The sequence below is a fragment of the Colias eurytheme genome, chromosome 27 (assembly GCF_061535395.1).
Source record: "Colias eurytheme isolate Ceu_HAF_F1 chromosome 27, ilColEury1 Martin Lab GWU primary, whole genome shotgun sequence".
Classification (NCBI taxonomy): domain Eukaryota; kingdom Metazoa; phylum Arthropoda; class Insecta; order Lepidoptera; family Pieridae; genus Colias; species Colias eurytheme.
In genome coordinates this window covers 5,572,182-5,586,472 of record NC_143006.1, presented here as the reverse complement: position 1 = coordinate 5,586,472, position 14,291 = coordinate 5,572,182, and the positions used below count along the sequence as shown (strand labels likewise).

Here is a 14,291-nt window from a genome sequence, read left to right as displayed (position 1 = left end):
ATAAAATTTATCCAAATCCTTTTGATATACTTAGGTATGATTCAGTTCTGTATTTTTTATAATATTTACTACAAAATCAGTATGTAAATTTCAGCTACTGTTATCGAATCCAGTATTATCATATTATATCACCAAAAAATATTTTTTTTTTTAATAAAAATGTATAACTATATTTCTTTTTATTTATTTAATGTCCTGTAATATTTATTTTAGTGGAAGAAACCTGGTCCCAAGGATGGTGGCTTCTGATCATCGTGCTGTGCGTCATTGGAGTTGTTTGTATGGTCACTGTGCCATGCATTTGTTTATATTTGTGTAAGTTTATTTAGCTTAAAAATTATTTATAAGGAAGTAGCTTCCGCCCGCGGCTTCGCCCGCGTAGTGTTTTGATAAAAGGTAGCCTATGTTCTTTCTCAGGGTCTAGAGATTGTCTGTGCCAAATTTCATCATAATCGGTTGAGAGGTTTAAGCGGGAAAGCGTAACAGACAGACAGACAGAGTTACTTTCGCATTTATAATATTAGTAGGGATTTTATTTTAGTACGGATAATAAAAATTGTTCAAGTTGTGTGTAAATATTCATAATAATATAAAAAATCGTAGTTATAATAGATTTATTGGACAATTACAGTTGAATTAATATACAGGTGTTCCACAAGGTACCGTTATAGGTCCAGATGTTTATATGTTGTTTAAAAGTTGTAAAAACATAATTACAACGTAATTGTTTATTTTTTGTGACATTGTTTATTGAAGTACGCATATTTTCAAATGGATTAAGGAAAGATGTTATAGAGTTTTTAGTGCCATAACATATAGAATGACCGAATGATTTATAATATGTTAATATGCAGCTATAACTTGATTATAATTTGCTTACAAATATAAAATCAGTACCTATTTTAATTTTAAACCTAATTTAAAATTAAAATAGGTTTACACAGTTTCTTAACCAAGCCTTTTCCACAGATAACAAATACCAACGCAAGAAAGAAGCAGAATTACACCAAAAGCGTCTCCGTGAACAAGCTGTACAATTACACAATTTGCCCTCTGCCCCCGATGGGGCACTTAGCATGGCTTTCAACCCCCACTACGGGAGTGAAACATTCTGCCCCTTGGGGGTAGATGTAAAGGGATTGCCCCAAGTGGCTAGGGAAAAACTGAAGTTAATCAAGTAAGTACAAGAGGAATAGGACTTTTAGTTCAGATTGATGATATTGCCCCTATGGGTTTCTTGGCATGGCCCTCAACCCCCACTACGGGAGTGAAACATTCTGCCCCTTGGGGGTAGATGTAAAGGGATTGCCCCAAGTTGCTAGATAGAAACTTAAGCTGATCAAGTAAGTTAATATGTATATTAGGACAAAATTTAAAATGGTGATATTACCCCTATGGGGCACTCAACATGCCCTTCAATCTCTACTACGGGAGGGAAATGTTTTACCATTTGGGGGTCGATAGCTGAAGTTATTTAAAAAGTAAATTTGAAGAATTGGTTGATCAAGTATAAATAGTGATATACCCTATGGGGTTCTTGGCATGGCGTTCAACAATTACGGGAGCAAATCATTCTGCCCCAGACACAAAACTACAAAAACTACAATTGAACTCAAAACAATTGTTGATTAAGTGCATGAGAAGAATAGGACGATACAATTCATAAAAGCTGTATTGCCCATATGGGGCACTGGGGTCTGGGAATGTCCGGTGAAATTATGTCGTTCAGAAATTAGAGACAGTTAACAAGTTCAGTTAATTAAGTTAGAGACTACGAATATCCATGATGTTATAGTTCATATCGCTCGGAGAGCGTGTTACAAAAGTCTATTAAAGCATTCCTTGACTTATTTTTTTATCATTTAATTCCTAAATATTGTTAATTTATGTAATAATACCTTCTATAATACTTATTTCAAAAACAAAAGGAACTTTGTTTCAATCTAGTATCCCACATGTGGCACCTCAGACGATTATCGTTAATTTTAACATTTTTGAAAATATAATTATTAATTTTCCTAGGGCCCTTGGTCAGGGTGCCTTCGTAGAGGTCTATCAAGGCCTTTACAAACACTAGCCCGGTGATACCGTAGAAATGCCGGTAGCTGTTATAAGTTCCTATATCGACGAAAATAAGATCTAAGACTTTCATAAGACTGACAAAAGAAAGATATCAGGAAAATCATAAATATATCAAAATTACAAATTTTTAATGGTCAACAAACATTTTTTGTTAATTTTTTAGGGCATAGGGAAAATATTGACTTAATTTCAAAATTTTTTAAATCCAATTATTTATCTTCCAAAATTCCTAGGGCCCTTGGTGAGGGTGCATTCGGCGAGGTCTATCAATGTCTCTACAAACACCAGCCCGGTGACACAGTAGAAATGCAAACTTATAAAACTTATAATTATTGCTTCTGGAATCGCTAATAAGACAAATTTTTTTAGACTTTCGTAAAACAGAATATATAAGAAAGATATAAGAAAAATTAAAGCAAGATGCCCGGAAAATCTTAAATATAATATCAAAATTACAACGTTAAAATTTTGGTCATTTTCTTAGGATTGAGGACAGTTTCTACTACATAAAAAAAAGACGGGTTGCACTGGGGGAGTGCCGGCAGAAGTGAAAACTTGATTATTAACGTTGAGCATGTTTGATATTTTGGAATGGTATCCGTCTTACGCTTTTTGATCAGGTCACGTGTCCTGACGCAAGTTTAAGATTTTATACGGTCCATTACAGAAAAAATGCTCAACGCCGCTAAAGAAGTTTTCACTTCAAAAATCCAATCTTTTTTTCCTTAATTTCCTAGGGCTCTTGGTCAGGGTGCCTTCGGAGAGGTCTATCAAGGCCTCTACAAACACCAACCCGGTGACACAGTAGAAATGCCGGTAGCTGTTAAAACTCTGCCCGAACTATCTACTGGTCAGGCAGAGTCCGACTTTTTGATGGAAGCCGCTATTATGGCGAAGTTTAATCATCCCAATATCGTGCATATTATTGGAGTGTGTTTTGATCGACATCCGAGGTAAGTTATGAAGATAATTAATTTATAATGTGAATATAAGAAGGAGAAAACAATAAAAATAATGGTTTATATGTAAATGTTGCAAAATTGAATTCGGAGGTGAACTGATTGAATATCACATAATAAAAATAAAGTAAAAAATGTGATAGTAGATAATGAGTTAAATTACATTACATAGGAAATGTAAAGTAAATTTCTAAATTTAAAGGTATTGTATAAAAGTAATTATTCATGTTTTACACTATAAGTGGGCATTGCGATAGTTTGTAGACTAGACTTTTTGTGTTTCTATACTGAATCAGTTTAAATTGATTTAAACTTTATGAAACAAGTAACATCTTTCTAACTTAAAAATAAACTAACAACAAATGCATGCGAATTTTTTTCGTCCAATGCGCATTTTTGATCTTTACGTTAACATTTATTGAAGTGAAACTTCTTTATCGGGGTTGGAAAAAAATTTAGTGTAACATTTTTTCGTTACGCGTGACATTTTTCCGTTACGCGCCATCTTGTTCTTATCCATACCACGCGTGATTCGACGTATTTCTGTAAAGTTGCATATAGTAAATTATTTTTTGTAAAATAAGGTTATAAAGAAGTTTCACTTTTTACGTGTGTACACTAGTACATGCACACATTTTTCTATTTTTAGGTTCATAGTATTAGAACTCCTCGGTGGGGGGGATCTAAAACAATTCCTCCGGGACAATAGACCCAAACCCGATAGAGCCAGTGCCCTTACAATGAAGGACCTTATTCTATGCTCGTTGGATATATGCAAGGGATGCAAATATTTGGAGTCGCAGCGGTTCATACACAGGTTGGTCCTTCGAGACGGATTTGTAGTTTAATATTTTATTTTTGTAAATTAACTTGTAAAAAGAAGATATGATAGATTTATATTAGTTATGAAGGACTTTCTGGGCTCGATGGATATGTTCAAGGGATGTAAATATCTGGAGTCGCAGCGGTTCATACACAGGTTGGTCCTTCGAGCCGGATTTGTTTTTTTAGACTTTTTCATTAACAAATAAATATATAATAGTTATTAGTTTTACTCTATGTTTTATGCTGAAAGTAATTAAAAATGAAAAGTTAAACATTTTGTAAAATTGCCTGTTTCATATTTCAAAGGAAGTTCATGAACAGCTTATTAATATCCATCAATTTCTTTGTTGTGATTTTGTTATCGTGTATATATTGGACCTTTTTATAGATTAGGTCAGTTGCAAATATCAGGGATAAAATATAACAAATGACATTTTGTTATCAAAGAACCATTTTTTTTTATTAATTAAAATGGATTATTTTGACTTTTTGTATCACAGGGACATAGCAGCCCGAAATTGCCTACTAACATCCCGCGGACCCGGCCGTGTGTGCAAAATCGCAGATTTCGGTATGGCGCGAGATATCTACCGCGCTGACTACTACCGGAAGGGCGGGAAAGCCATGTTGCCGATAAAATGGATGCCACCAGAAGCTTATATGGATGGTGTTTTTACTGTCAAAACTGATGTGTGGTAAGTAAGGTGGATGTTGGATATTTGTATGGTTGGGTGTTCTAATATTTGTATGTTTGTTATAAGTAACTTAATTACCGAAAAGGGATGTGTGCCTGACTTGAGTGGTAATAAGAATTTTTCATTTATTTTTCGCTATTGCATAGCTTCTATCGCGGGCCTTGAGCGCGGGGACCGAATCCAGAAATTCCGTAACGAAAAACCTCACGCTCCCCACTCCGACGGTCACGGAGGTGTGGCTTGAAGGCATAGCATGCAATAGCTTTACCGCGGCAGTCCCCGAGTGCCACACGTCTTTTTTGAAGTGAAACTTCTTTATCGGGGTTGGAAAAAAATTTAGTGTAACATTTTTCCGTTACGCGGAATCTTTTTCGCGGAATCGTTTCCGTTTATCTTTTTCTTATCCCTACCACGCGTGATTCGACGTATTTCTGTAAAGTTGCATATAGTAAATTATTTTTTGAAAAATAAGGTCATAAAGAAGTTTCACTTCTATGCGTGTACACTAGTACACGCACACATTTTTTTTTCTCAGAGTCTTCCAACCCTTAATTATAGCCGTTTATTTAAATAATAGGTCGTTCGGAGTACTCCTCTGGGAGGTATTCTCACTGGGTGTGATGCCTTACACGGGCTGTTCCAACCGTGAAGTGATGCAACTTGTCTCTGGTGGGGGGCGGCTGGATAAACCTTATGGTATGTTCATCATCACTACATAGTATAAAACAAAGTCGCTTTCTCTGTCCCTATGTCCCTTTGTATGCTTAAATCTTTCAAACTACACAACGGATTTGATGCGGTTTTTTTAATAGATAGAGTGATTCAAGTGGAAGGTTTTAGTATATAATTTATTAGGTTTTAGACAAAGCGGTAAGCTAGTCGACAATAAACAACTGGACTTACAATCACGCTAAAAAATGTCCGGAGCAAAACTCTGCCTACGCGCGTATTAGGCAGAGTTTTAGTATAATCAAAACAAAACAAGGTGTTTAAACACATTTTTTGATGGCCTTTTAATATGCATTTGTGAGTATTATGTAGTATGCCAGTGTTTCTTTATTTATCTGTTATGTGTTTTATGTGCTTTTTCAGATTAAAATGTTATAGTTATGTTCGTAAGAAAAGTTATATATAAGAGTGGAATAGTATTTCAAAAATAAGCAACAAAAAAAAACAATACAGATGAACAACGAAGCTCCTTTGATATTTTACTATAAAACCTGCAGTAGATTTTTTCTTCAAATCTATCAGTCGTATTTTATACGTTTTCTATTCTACCTAACACATTCTATGCAATGTCATTTTTATTGCTCCATTCCTTCGATGTATTCAAATGGGGTGTTTCAATTTTTGAAGTGAAAACTTCTTTAGCGGCATTGAGCACTTTTTCTATAATGGGTAAAAATAAAATCTTAAACTCGCGTCAGGACACGTGACCTGATCGAAAAAGCGTAAGACGGATACCATTCCAAAATAACAAACATGCTCAACGTTAATAATCAAGTTTTCACTTCTGCCGGCACTCCCCCAGTGCAACCCGTCTCTTTTTTCGCAGGTTGTCCAGCAGATGTTTATCGTCTAATGTGCGAATGTTGGAATCCAAATCCCGAAGAGAGGCCTTCATTTGCGCAAATGTTTGACAGGCTGCAGAGATTCTTGCAGGTAATAACACAATTCGTAAATAATCTAAAATAAAATATAAATTGAACTTAATTTATTCAAGTTAATGTAAAAACATAAAGAAATCAACATTAAGGTTAAAATATTTTATTTATTCGTCTTGTGTTTAAACTATCTTCCAGTAATAATCGAACAAATGGGAGTTTAATATTTTTTTAATTTTAGCGTCAAGGAATTTATAGATATTAAAAAAAAAGATTTGCAAAAGTCATTTACATCATCAATAAAAATTAATGGACCAAGAGTCGAACCTTGTGGAACTCTTATTGTGTCTTTTTCTAAAAATTGATACAAATGCTTCATGGAATTTTTACTTTACCATTGTCGTTCTTTGCATGTACAATGTACATGTGGTTTGGTCATTTACGACGCATTAAAATGACATAATCATAAATCTTTCTACACTAGATCTTGGTTAATAATTCCAATGCTTCTTACAACTCAATTACTTACTACTGAAAAAAGTGGTATACTTTTTATTTCTCTTTGTGTTTATTACATTTACGTTGGTTTACGAAACAGTAAGAGCCCCTCAGTAAGACATTTAAAATCGAAAAAAAACACCGTGTGTTCCAAGCACACGTGTCAGAAGTGGAACTTCTTTGCCTAATAAATATCTTATATATAATTATTTCACTAGGACCCAGAAATAACAAGCGCCCCCCTACCAATGATGAGGTCACTAATGCCTCTAACTAACGATTACTTCGACCATCTCAACGGAATGCCGGTATGTACAGCTTTATCCTGAGTTAAAGTGATTTGGTATTTTTTTAGATGGCAACATTGCTAATAAATGTCAAAAGTTAGATTTTCACGGTGTGGTAAAATTTTTAGGTTATAGGATTTCACAGTGTGTTAGATTTCTGTTTCCCGTGGTGATTCCATTTAGTTATTAAATGATTTTTAAGAAAACTGACTTTTCACAAATTTAGAGATAGGAAAGCATAGATGTTTGAGAGAGAACATTCGTTTAAGATTGTAAAATGTTTAAATAAGACACAGAAGATGTCCTTTCGACGTTATTTAAATTTTAACAAAAAAGAATTGATTTTGTGGTATTTTAGTTTTAAGTATATACCTGTAATTGTTACTCAAATAGATAACAAATTACAGCCCAGTCACAGAAAAGGAGAACATAATATATAATAAACAACCAAATCACTTTAGCAGTTCTTTTAGAAATAAACCAAAATGAATAATAGAATAATTTGATCACAATTTTTTGACAGTTCAAGTTAATATTTTATCTGTACAGATTTTTACATCATACAATCATGAATACATTCACTTATCTTTTAATATTAATCAATAATTAAAATGAAACTTTAAACATACTAATCGATAACCGTGTTTTTCTTCCAAACGTTTTCGCTCTGGCTACTAGAAGCAAGTAAATAGCGTCTTTTTATATAAAAATCGATGTTAGCGTAAATGATTGGCTTGGGAGTGGCGCATGAACTTGCCTTAAATTTTTTCTTTTTTAACTTTTCAATTTCCCGCCCTTTCCTTGTAATAAAATTGCATAGATATAGCAACCCCGTAGTTAGAGAGATACGTTGAAACGTCACTGCATGGTTTTTAAATTAACGGTCATTTTGAAAATCGAATTAACACGAACCATTTCATTTTTCAAAGTATCTCTTTTATCGGTTTTGAGAAAGTAATTGTTTACTTGCATAGTAGCTATAGCGGGAATTTACCTGTATTTTGAACCCTATAATATCGAGCTTTATAAAACTTTAAATATGAAATTTAAATAGCATTTTAAAGAGAAATAGAATAAAATATTTTTATAAAGCCTGATGTTTTTCTAATGCACGACTAGTTTTAAAGTGAAGATATAGGGAGGTCAAAAAAATAATGGTCTATGGTCTTACTTATCGTAATTTTCAATAGGTATATATTTTGTATCTTTACGGATACATTTCATTTAAACGACCTTAATACACGAATACGAATACCTTACGAAAAGTTAAAAACAGAAATAATATAACAATAACTAAATAAAATCGCATTTTAAGCAAATTTTTCTGATTCAAAAACACAAGCCTGAATTCAAATTCACAATTTAAGGGTGCACTCACACACATCAGTCACCGTCAAGTCACCGATGACTGATCGGTGACGGTTTGTGTACGTATCCACAAACACCAGTCACCGTCATGTTGTCCGTCAGTCACGTCGCCGGTTTGACTGAATCATTGAACACATACATCAGGTTAGTCAGTGATTAGACGTGTGTCACGCTAGAGAACATGTAGCAATTATTGACGGTAGCATGACGCTGACTGAACTGAGACGTGACGGCACCGGGTGAGTGGGGATAAAAGTATGATACATGTATGGAAAGATTATTTGACGTGCCTGACCGGTGACGTCACTGATAGATTTCGTGCCGGCGACTGTCGTGTGGGAACAGAGTCATACTAGAACTATTGATACATATTTTTTTTTAATCCTGTCCGGTGACGTGCCGTGACGGTGACTGATGTGTGTGAGTGCACCCTAAGCCATCGCGATCGACACAAAACCTAGAGAGATTACTTGACAGAGAATCGAATCGAATAATAAGTATATTATTATTATTAGTTTGTTTGTTTGAACGCTAATCTCAAGAACTACTGGTCCGATTTGAAAAATTCTTTCGGTGTTGGATAGCCCACGTATCGAGGAAGGCTATAGGCTATATATCATCATGCTAGGACCAACAGAAGCGGAGCCACGCGGGTGAAACCGCGGAGCGCAGCTTCAATTTTTCGAAGGGTGGCAATTTTGTTTGAGTACAATTCTGCCAATGTCACGTTGGGAAGATAATACACGCTTGAGAAACTAACATTAATAGACCGATGAGCGCAGCTTGTACATCATATAGTTAAACACCAATATTCTATCTGTCACTGTCAATGTCAATGTCACTCTGACACAAGACCACAGATTACAAACACCAATTATTAAAACAAGACCATAGACTATTCGCCCTCCCTGCATATTCACGTGCGCTGTGTTGGCAGCGGTCGTCAGCGTGTGACTACCTCGTGCCGACGGTGCCGCAGGGGAAGCAGACGGACGATAGGTAATATTGTTGTGGGACGCTGATTATATGCCTTTTTTTCAGATAAATGAGATTTTAAAAAAGGGCGTAGGGAAATTTCGCGATAATTTTCAAAAAAACAGTCGTATCATTTTATTTAGAGAGGATTTTTAGAAAAACTCGCGATAATTTTTGAACAAAAAGTCGTTATATCTCCAGAGATTGGACAAATTGTCCATAATAAAACTGGAAAGCACAAAAATATACATTAAAATAATTTAACAAGTTTTCTGAAAAGTGATTAAAATAAGGCTGTAATTATGAAAGCATAACTAATATTTTTACTGTTCAGAAATAGTCTTCTAATAACCAAGACAATCAAATTTTACTTTTAATTTTCTTTGAGATCAATATTTTGTATGATTTCTACAAGACGAAAATGAAGCATTCCTCAAGGATCTATCATTGGTCCACATTAATTTCTTCGTTTCACTAATGGCAATGATCATTAAATTTAACGTTACACATCAATTCTTGGCAGTCATCAGCGTTTCACGGGATTAACTATTAATATTTCTTATTCAATAACATTCTCAAATACATTTGGCACTCCCTTTACAATTTGATGTTGTTTAGCTAACTAGGATATGCTGAGATATCTTTTTCCTGCATCTTTCAATCGAGATTTTATTATCTTTTCCACAATCTTTAGACGTGTGTTGTTTAATCAATAATTTAGAAGATAGCCCAGCAAATAGGATAAAACTAAACTTTCCCAATATATGAAAATTAAAATTATTTTGATTTGATATAACTTATTTTCGAATAATTATAAATTTGGGAAAATTTAGAAACGAAAATATAGCTCATATGACAGAGCAAACAGGAATGCCTAGAAACCCTGCAGCCTTTAAACTAACAAATAAATGGTCAGACTAATACAATTAATCTAAAAGTGATTTAACTAGACAAAAAAGGTGGTTTAATCATTTGAAGGGTAGAATTTTGAAAATTACCCACTTTTATATCATTCTTACAAATTTAATTTTAAACATAGGTCAGAATCGTTAAACAAGCAGTGCATTTTTTTCAACTTTTAAAGGCTTTAAAGTTTATTTTTGTTCAATAAAAGTGCGATATTATAGAATCAAATCAATTATAGCCCAACGGAACCGTTGGTACCTCATAGCAAAGCGCCAACGGCGACATCGGACAGCCAAGAAATGGAGGATTCACCATATCCACCTCTACTGAAAGGTAAGATTTAAAATAATTCTGAGTTTGAATTTGAATAATACATTATATTATTTGTGGTTTGAGTACAATTTTTAACGATTATTGACTATCAGTAAAGTCTAGTCTTGAGTAAAGAGCAGAGAGAAATAATATTTTAGGCACTGCTTATAGACAGACAAACTTAATAACTTATATTGATAGATATAATTTACTGTATCGTAACTCATATCACTGGTGTTACAAATTAAATATTATGTGCATCAGGCTCTTTATAGTTGATCGCAGGAATAGCGTTACAAAATACCAAACTCATGTCGAGACTTTCCGTATTCATGTACAATGAACTTGTAATGTTTCTAAACACAAGTACCCGCAGGTGTTTTAACTACAAGGTTAAGAAAGAAAGAATGAATATACTCCCTACTTACTCTCATTCGAACTTATAATATTAAATTCCAAATTATACAAAAGCAACAAAGACAGAATTAGCTACTTCCAAAAATAAATTTATATTACAACATTCTCACACAAATTTTAATACAAAATTACAAAATGTAAAACTACCCGCACTCTACCAGCATCACCAGGCTATGGCAACATTCGGGCGCAAGCCGCGGGCGCGAGCGCACGTCGCGAGGGCTCCGCTGTTTCCGCCGGAGAGACGAGGACAAAGTTTCTGCCGTCTAACTCCACCGATAGGTTTGTATTCATTATCTTGATTTTTAAGCTATTGCATAGCTTCTATCGCGGGCCTTGAGCGCGGGGACCGAATCCAGAAATTTAGTAACGAAAAACCTCACGCTCCCCACGGGGACGGGCGCGGAGGTGTGGCTTGAAGGCATAGCATGCAATAGCTTTACCGCGGCAGTCCCCGAGTGACACACGTCTTTTTTTGTATTTACCTGTTTACATACAAATGCATAATGTGTGTTATTTTGCTGGGTACAATGTAAAAGTATTTTTTATAGGTATGAGTATATTTAATTCATCTTTATGTTACGAAAAATGCAGTATAGTAGACGATCTGATGATAAGTGATCCATGCTTATCTATTTCTGAAGATTCTGAAAATTATATCGTCTTTTTAATCCTGCCATTTTTCGATTTTATGTCCGATAGAGATACAATATGTTCTTTCTCTCTAGAAGGGAGGAAGAAACATTTACACTTCAATTTTATCTCAACAGTTACTAATTTTATAAAACTCGATTAATTATAAAGTCCTAACTACCACGATAACTCGTAACAAAAATTAAGTAAAATATTGATATGTTTTTGAACTATAATTGAATGCATAAATCCTCAGGTTGCTAAGTTCAGTAGAAGTGGCATCAATGGACGAAGACTCACCGACAGACAGCGACAAGCCGACCATCTGGGAGACGTCGTTTATCGAGAAGAAAAGTGCTTCAGAGAAGGCACCGAGCATCGAACCTGGACCCACTGTGAGATCAATGTTTTTTTAGATCTAGTTTTAGTAATAAAAGGCAAAAAATTGAAAAAAAAAATATGTTTAGATTTGTGATGGTAATTCTTTTTTCTAAATTTTGTTTCAATATTGATTGTAATGATGGAATTCTAGATGATAAGTTTCTTATTAATTAATTCGTATTTAACAATTTTGGTAGTAATGCTAAGTTTAAATATGTAAATCTTCTTATGCAAAATGTATAGGAATATTTATTTCTCCTATCAGTCTAGCACATAGTTAAATTTCTCAACCTTCCTAACCTACCATATTTCCACAGGTCGAAAAGCTTATCAGCATCACTCCCACCTCACCGAAACCACCAGAAAATGTGCTCTCACTAGCCATAGAATCGAAACCAGACATTAAAATATCACCCGATAAAAACAAACCAATACCAGACAATAAAATACCAGATAAAAAGCCAAATACCCTCACAATTGAGAAGAAAACCGCTCCCATCGCTTCACCAGACCCCCCGCGAATCAACGCATGGGCCAAAGAACCACCCAAATTGATCCCAAAACCAAAACCTCTATGTCTCGACGCAGCACAACTAGAACAAAACCTAAACGCACTTAAAAAGAACAGCGGATCTGTGAACCTAACAACCATGAATATCCTACCCCCATATATAAATGTTGTCACTCCAAACAAACTATCAGAGTCAAAAACTATTCAAATTGACCCGAAAAAGGCAGTTATTCACGACCTACCTTCAGAGGAAAATGAAGATAAAAAGATAAAACTGTCAAGTTCAGCTGCAAGTTTACTAAATGGACCTCTAACGGATGTGCCATACGCTGATAGCAGCGATAACACCTCATCCGGTTCCGGAAGCATACAAGGAAATTCACGAAACAAAAGCTATCCCGACATTAACATCGTGAATAGCAAGAATAAAGTAAAGAAACAGGGTAGTGAAGGCGATAAGGTCGATGTCGAAATCAGTTGTTAAAAACCTTTGCCGTTATTTAAAAAAAAAGAAACGTCAAACTCCCATGACAAACGTCAAACTGTCAAATGTCAAAAGCCGAACTTAAAAAAAGTAAACGTCAAACGTCCCAAGATGGCCGCTTGACAGCTGTCAGTGTCGTGTTGGCGCCGTGTTGCCGTTGCAAAGACGATTCGTTGTAAATATCGATTGATCATTTTTGATTTCGATACATAATATATTTTTGTTAAACGATTGTACAAATTGTTTATCGTTAAGTTAAACGACGGCTTCCTGTTGCTTATAGAGATAAATAGTTTTATGTGGACGCTCAATTTGCTCAATGTTTTGCATAAAGATTAGAACAATAAAAATTTTCTACGTGTACGTTGTTTTCTACTTTTTTGTATAACCATTGATTCGCTTGTAGCATTTGTATTATTTAGCGGTGTAGAGATATAAATGAATGTTTTGTATCAATACGAATACGCACATCGCATCAAATATTTAATATTAGTGCCTGACGAAATCTCCATCGTTTATGACACGGATTATTGGTTTGAGAACTCTTCGAAAAAATACTGAAAAACGTTTAGAAATTAATGTTTTATATTTTATTTTTATCAATCGTCGAAGTTTCTCAAATCGACGCACATCTCCACAATTAAATAGGTATTTAAGTAGTGCTTAAAATATTTGTACATAAAATAAAAAGTAGTGAATTGTGTAAATCCGCCCTAAAAATGTGAAAAAATAGACACAAGATTGTCATAGTAGTTGTAACGTAGATATTAATTGCATGTGTAATATTATGTGTTACGCGGGTACGAAGTTGAAACATTGTTGTCTCTTTCTATCACAATACATTGGTATACGCATAGAGAGAGACGGCAATATTGTGTTTTCTTTTTAATTAACCGACTTCAAAAAAAAGGAGGAGGTTATCAATTCGGCCGGTATGTTTTTTTTTTTTTTTTTTTTTATGTATGTACACCGATTACTCCGTGGTTTCTGAACCGATTTACGTGATTCTTTTTTTGTTCGATGCGGGATGGTGTCGAATTGGTCCCATAAAAATTTTATTCGGATAGGCCCAGTAGTTTTTATTTTATGAGCATTTTTGTCTGTATTTGTAAATGTTGCAAGTGCAAGTTTGAAGTCGGTTGTTTTTAACGCAGTTATTGACTTGTTTGAACTACGCCAACGCCCGCCAGACCTGCAATTTAAAGTCAAAAATTCGAATATACATAATATTTATTGATATATGTATCAAGATATGTGTTAAATCACAATGGATGCTTTAATTAAATTTTAAGATAGATTAAGAAGAGTTGAAGAGTTGAGTTTTAAATATATTTTATGTTTGTAACAGTAGTGC

The 14,291-nt window shown here is 34.4% G+C and overlaps 1 protein-coding gene across 1 annotated transcript in view; it reads left to right on the top strand.

The window, feature by feature from the left end:
* Positions 1–13,837, top strand: part of Alk (Anaplastic lymphoma kinase) — a 40,818-nt gene extending 26,981 nt beyond the window's left edge. The window contains exons 17-29 of the mRNA XM_090117205.1: positions 214–315; positions 970–1,177; positions 2,820–3,035; positions 3,691–3,858; positions 4,367–4,561; positions 5,139–5,257; positions 6,117–6,223; positions 6,882–6,971; positions 9,256–9,317; positions 10,438–10,532; positions 11,090–11,210; positions 11,818–11,956; positions 12,260–13,837. Coding sequence (XP_089973331.1) covers positions 214–315; positions 970–1,177; positions 2,820–3,035; positions 3,691–3,858; positions 4,367–4,561; positions 5,139–5,257; positions 6,117–6,223; positions 6,882–6,971; positions 9,256–9,317; positions 10,438–10,532; positions 11,090–11,210; positions 11,818–11,956; positions 12,260–12,937 — 2,300 coding nt within the window. The 3' untranslated portion in view covers positions 12,938–13,837. The remainder of the gene's footprint in view (positions 1–213; positions 316–969; positions 1,178–2,819; positions 3,036–3,690; positions 3,859–4,366; positions 4,562–5,138; positions 5,258–6,116; positions 6,224–6,881; positions 6,972–9,255; positions 9,318–10,437; positions 10,533–11,089; positions 11,211–11,817; positions 11,957–12,259) is intronic.
* The last annotated feature ends 454 nt before the right edge of the window (positions 13,838–14,291 follow it).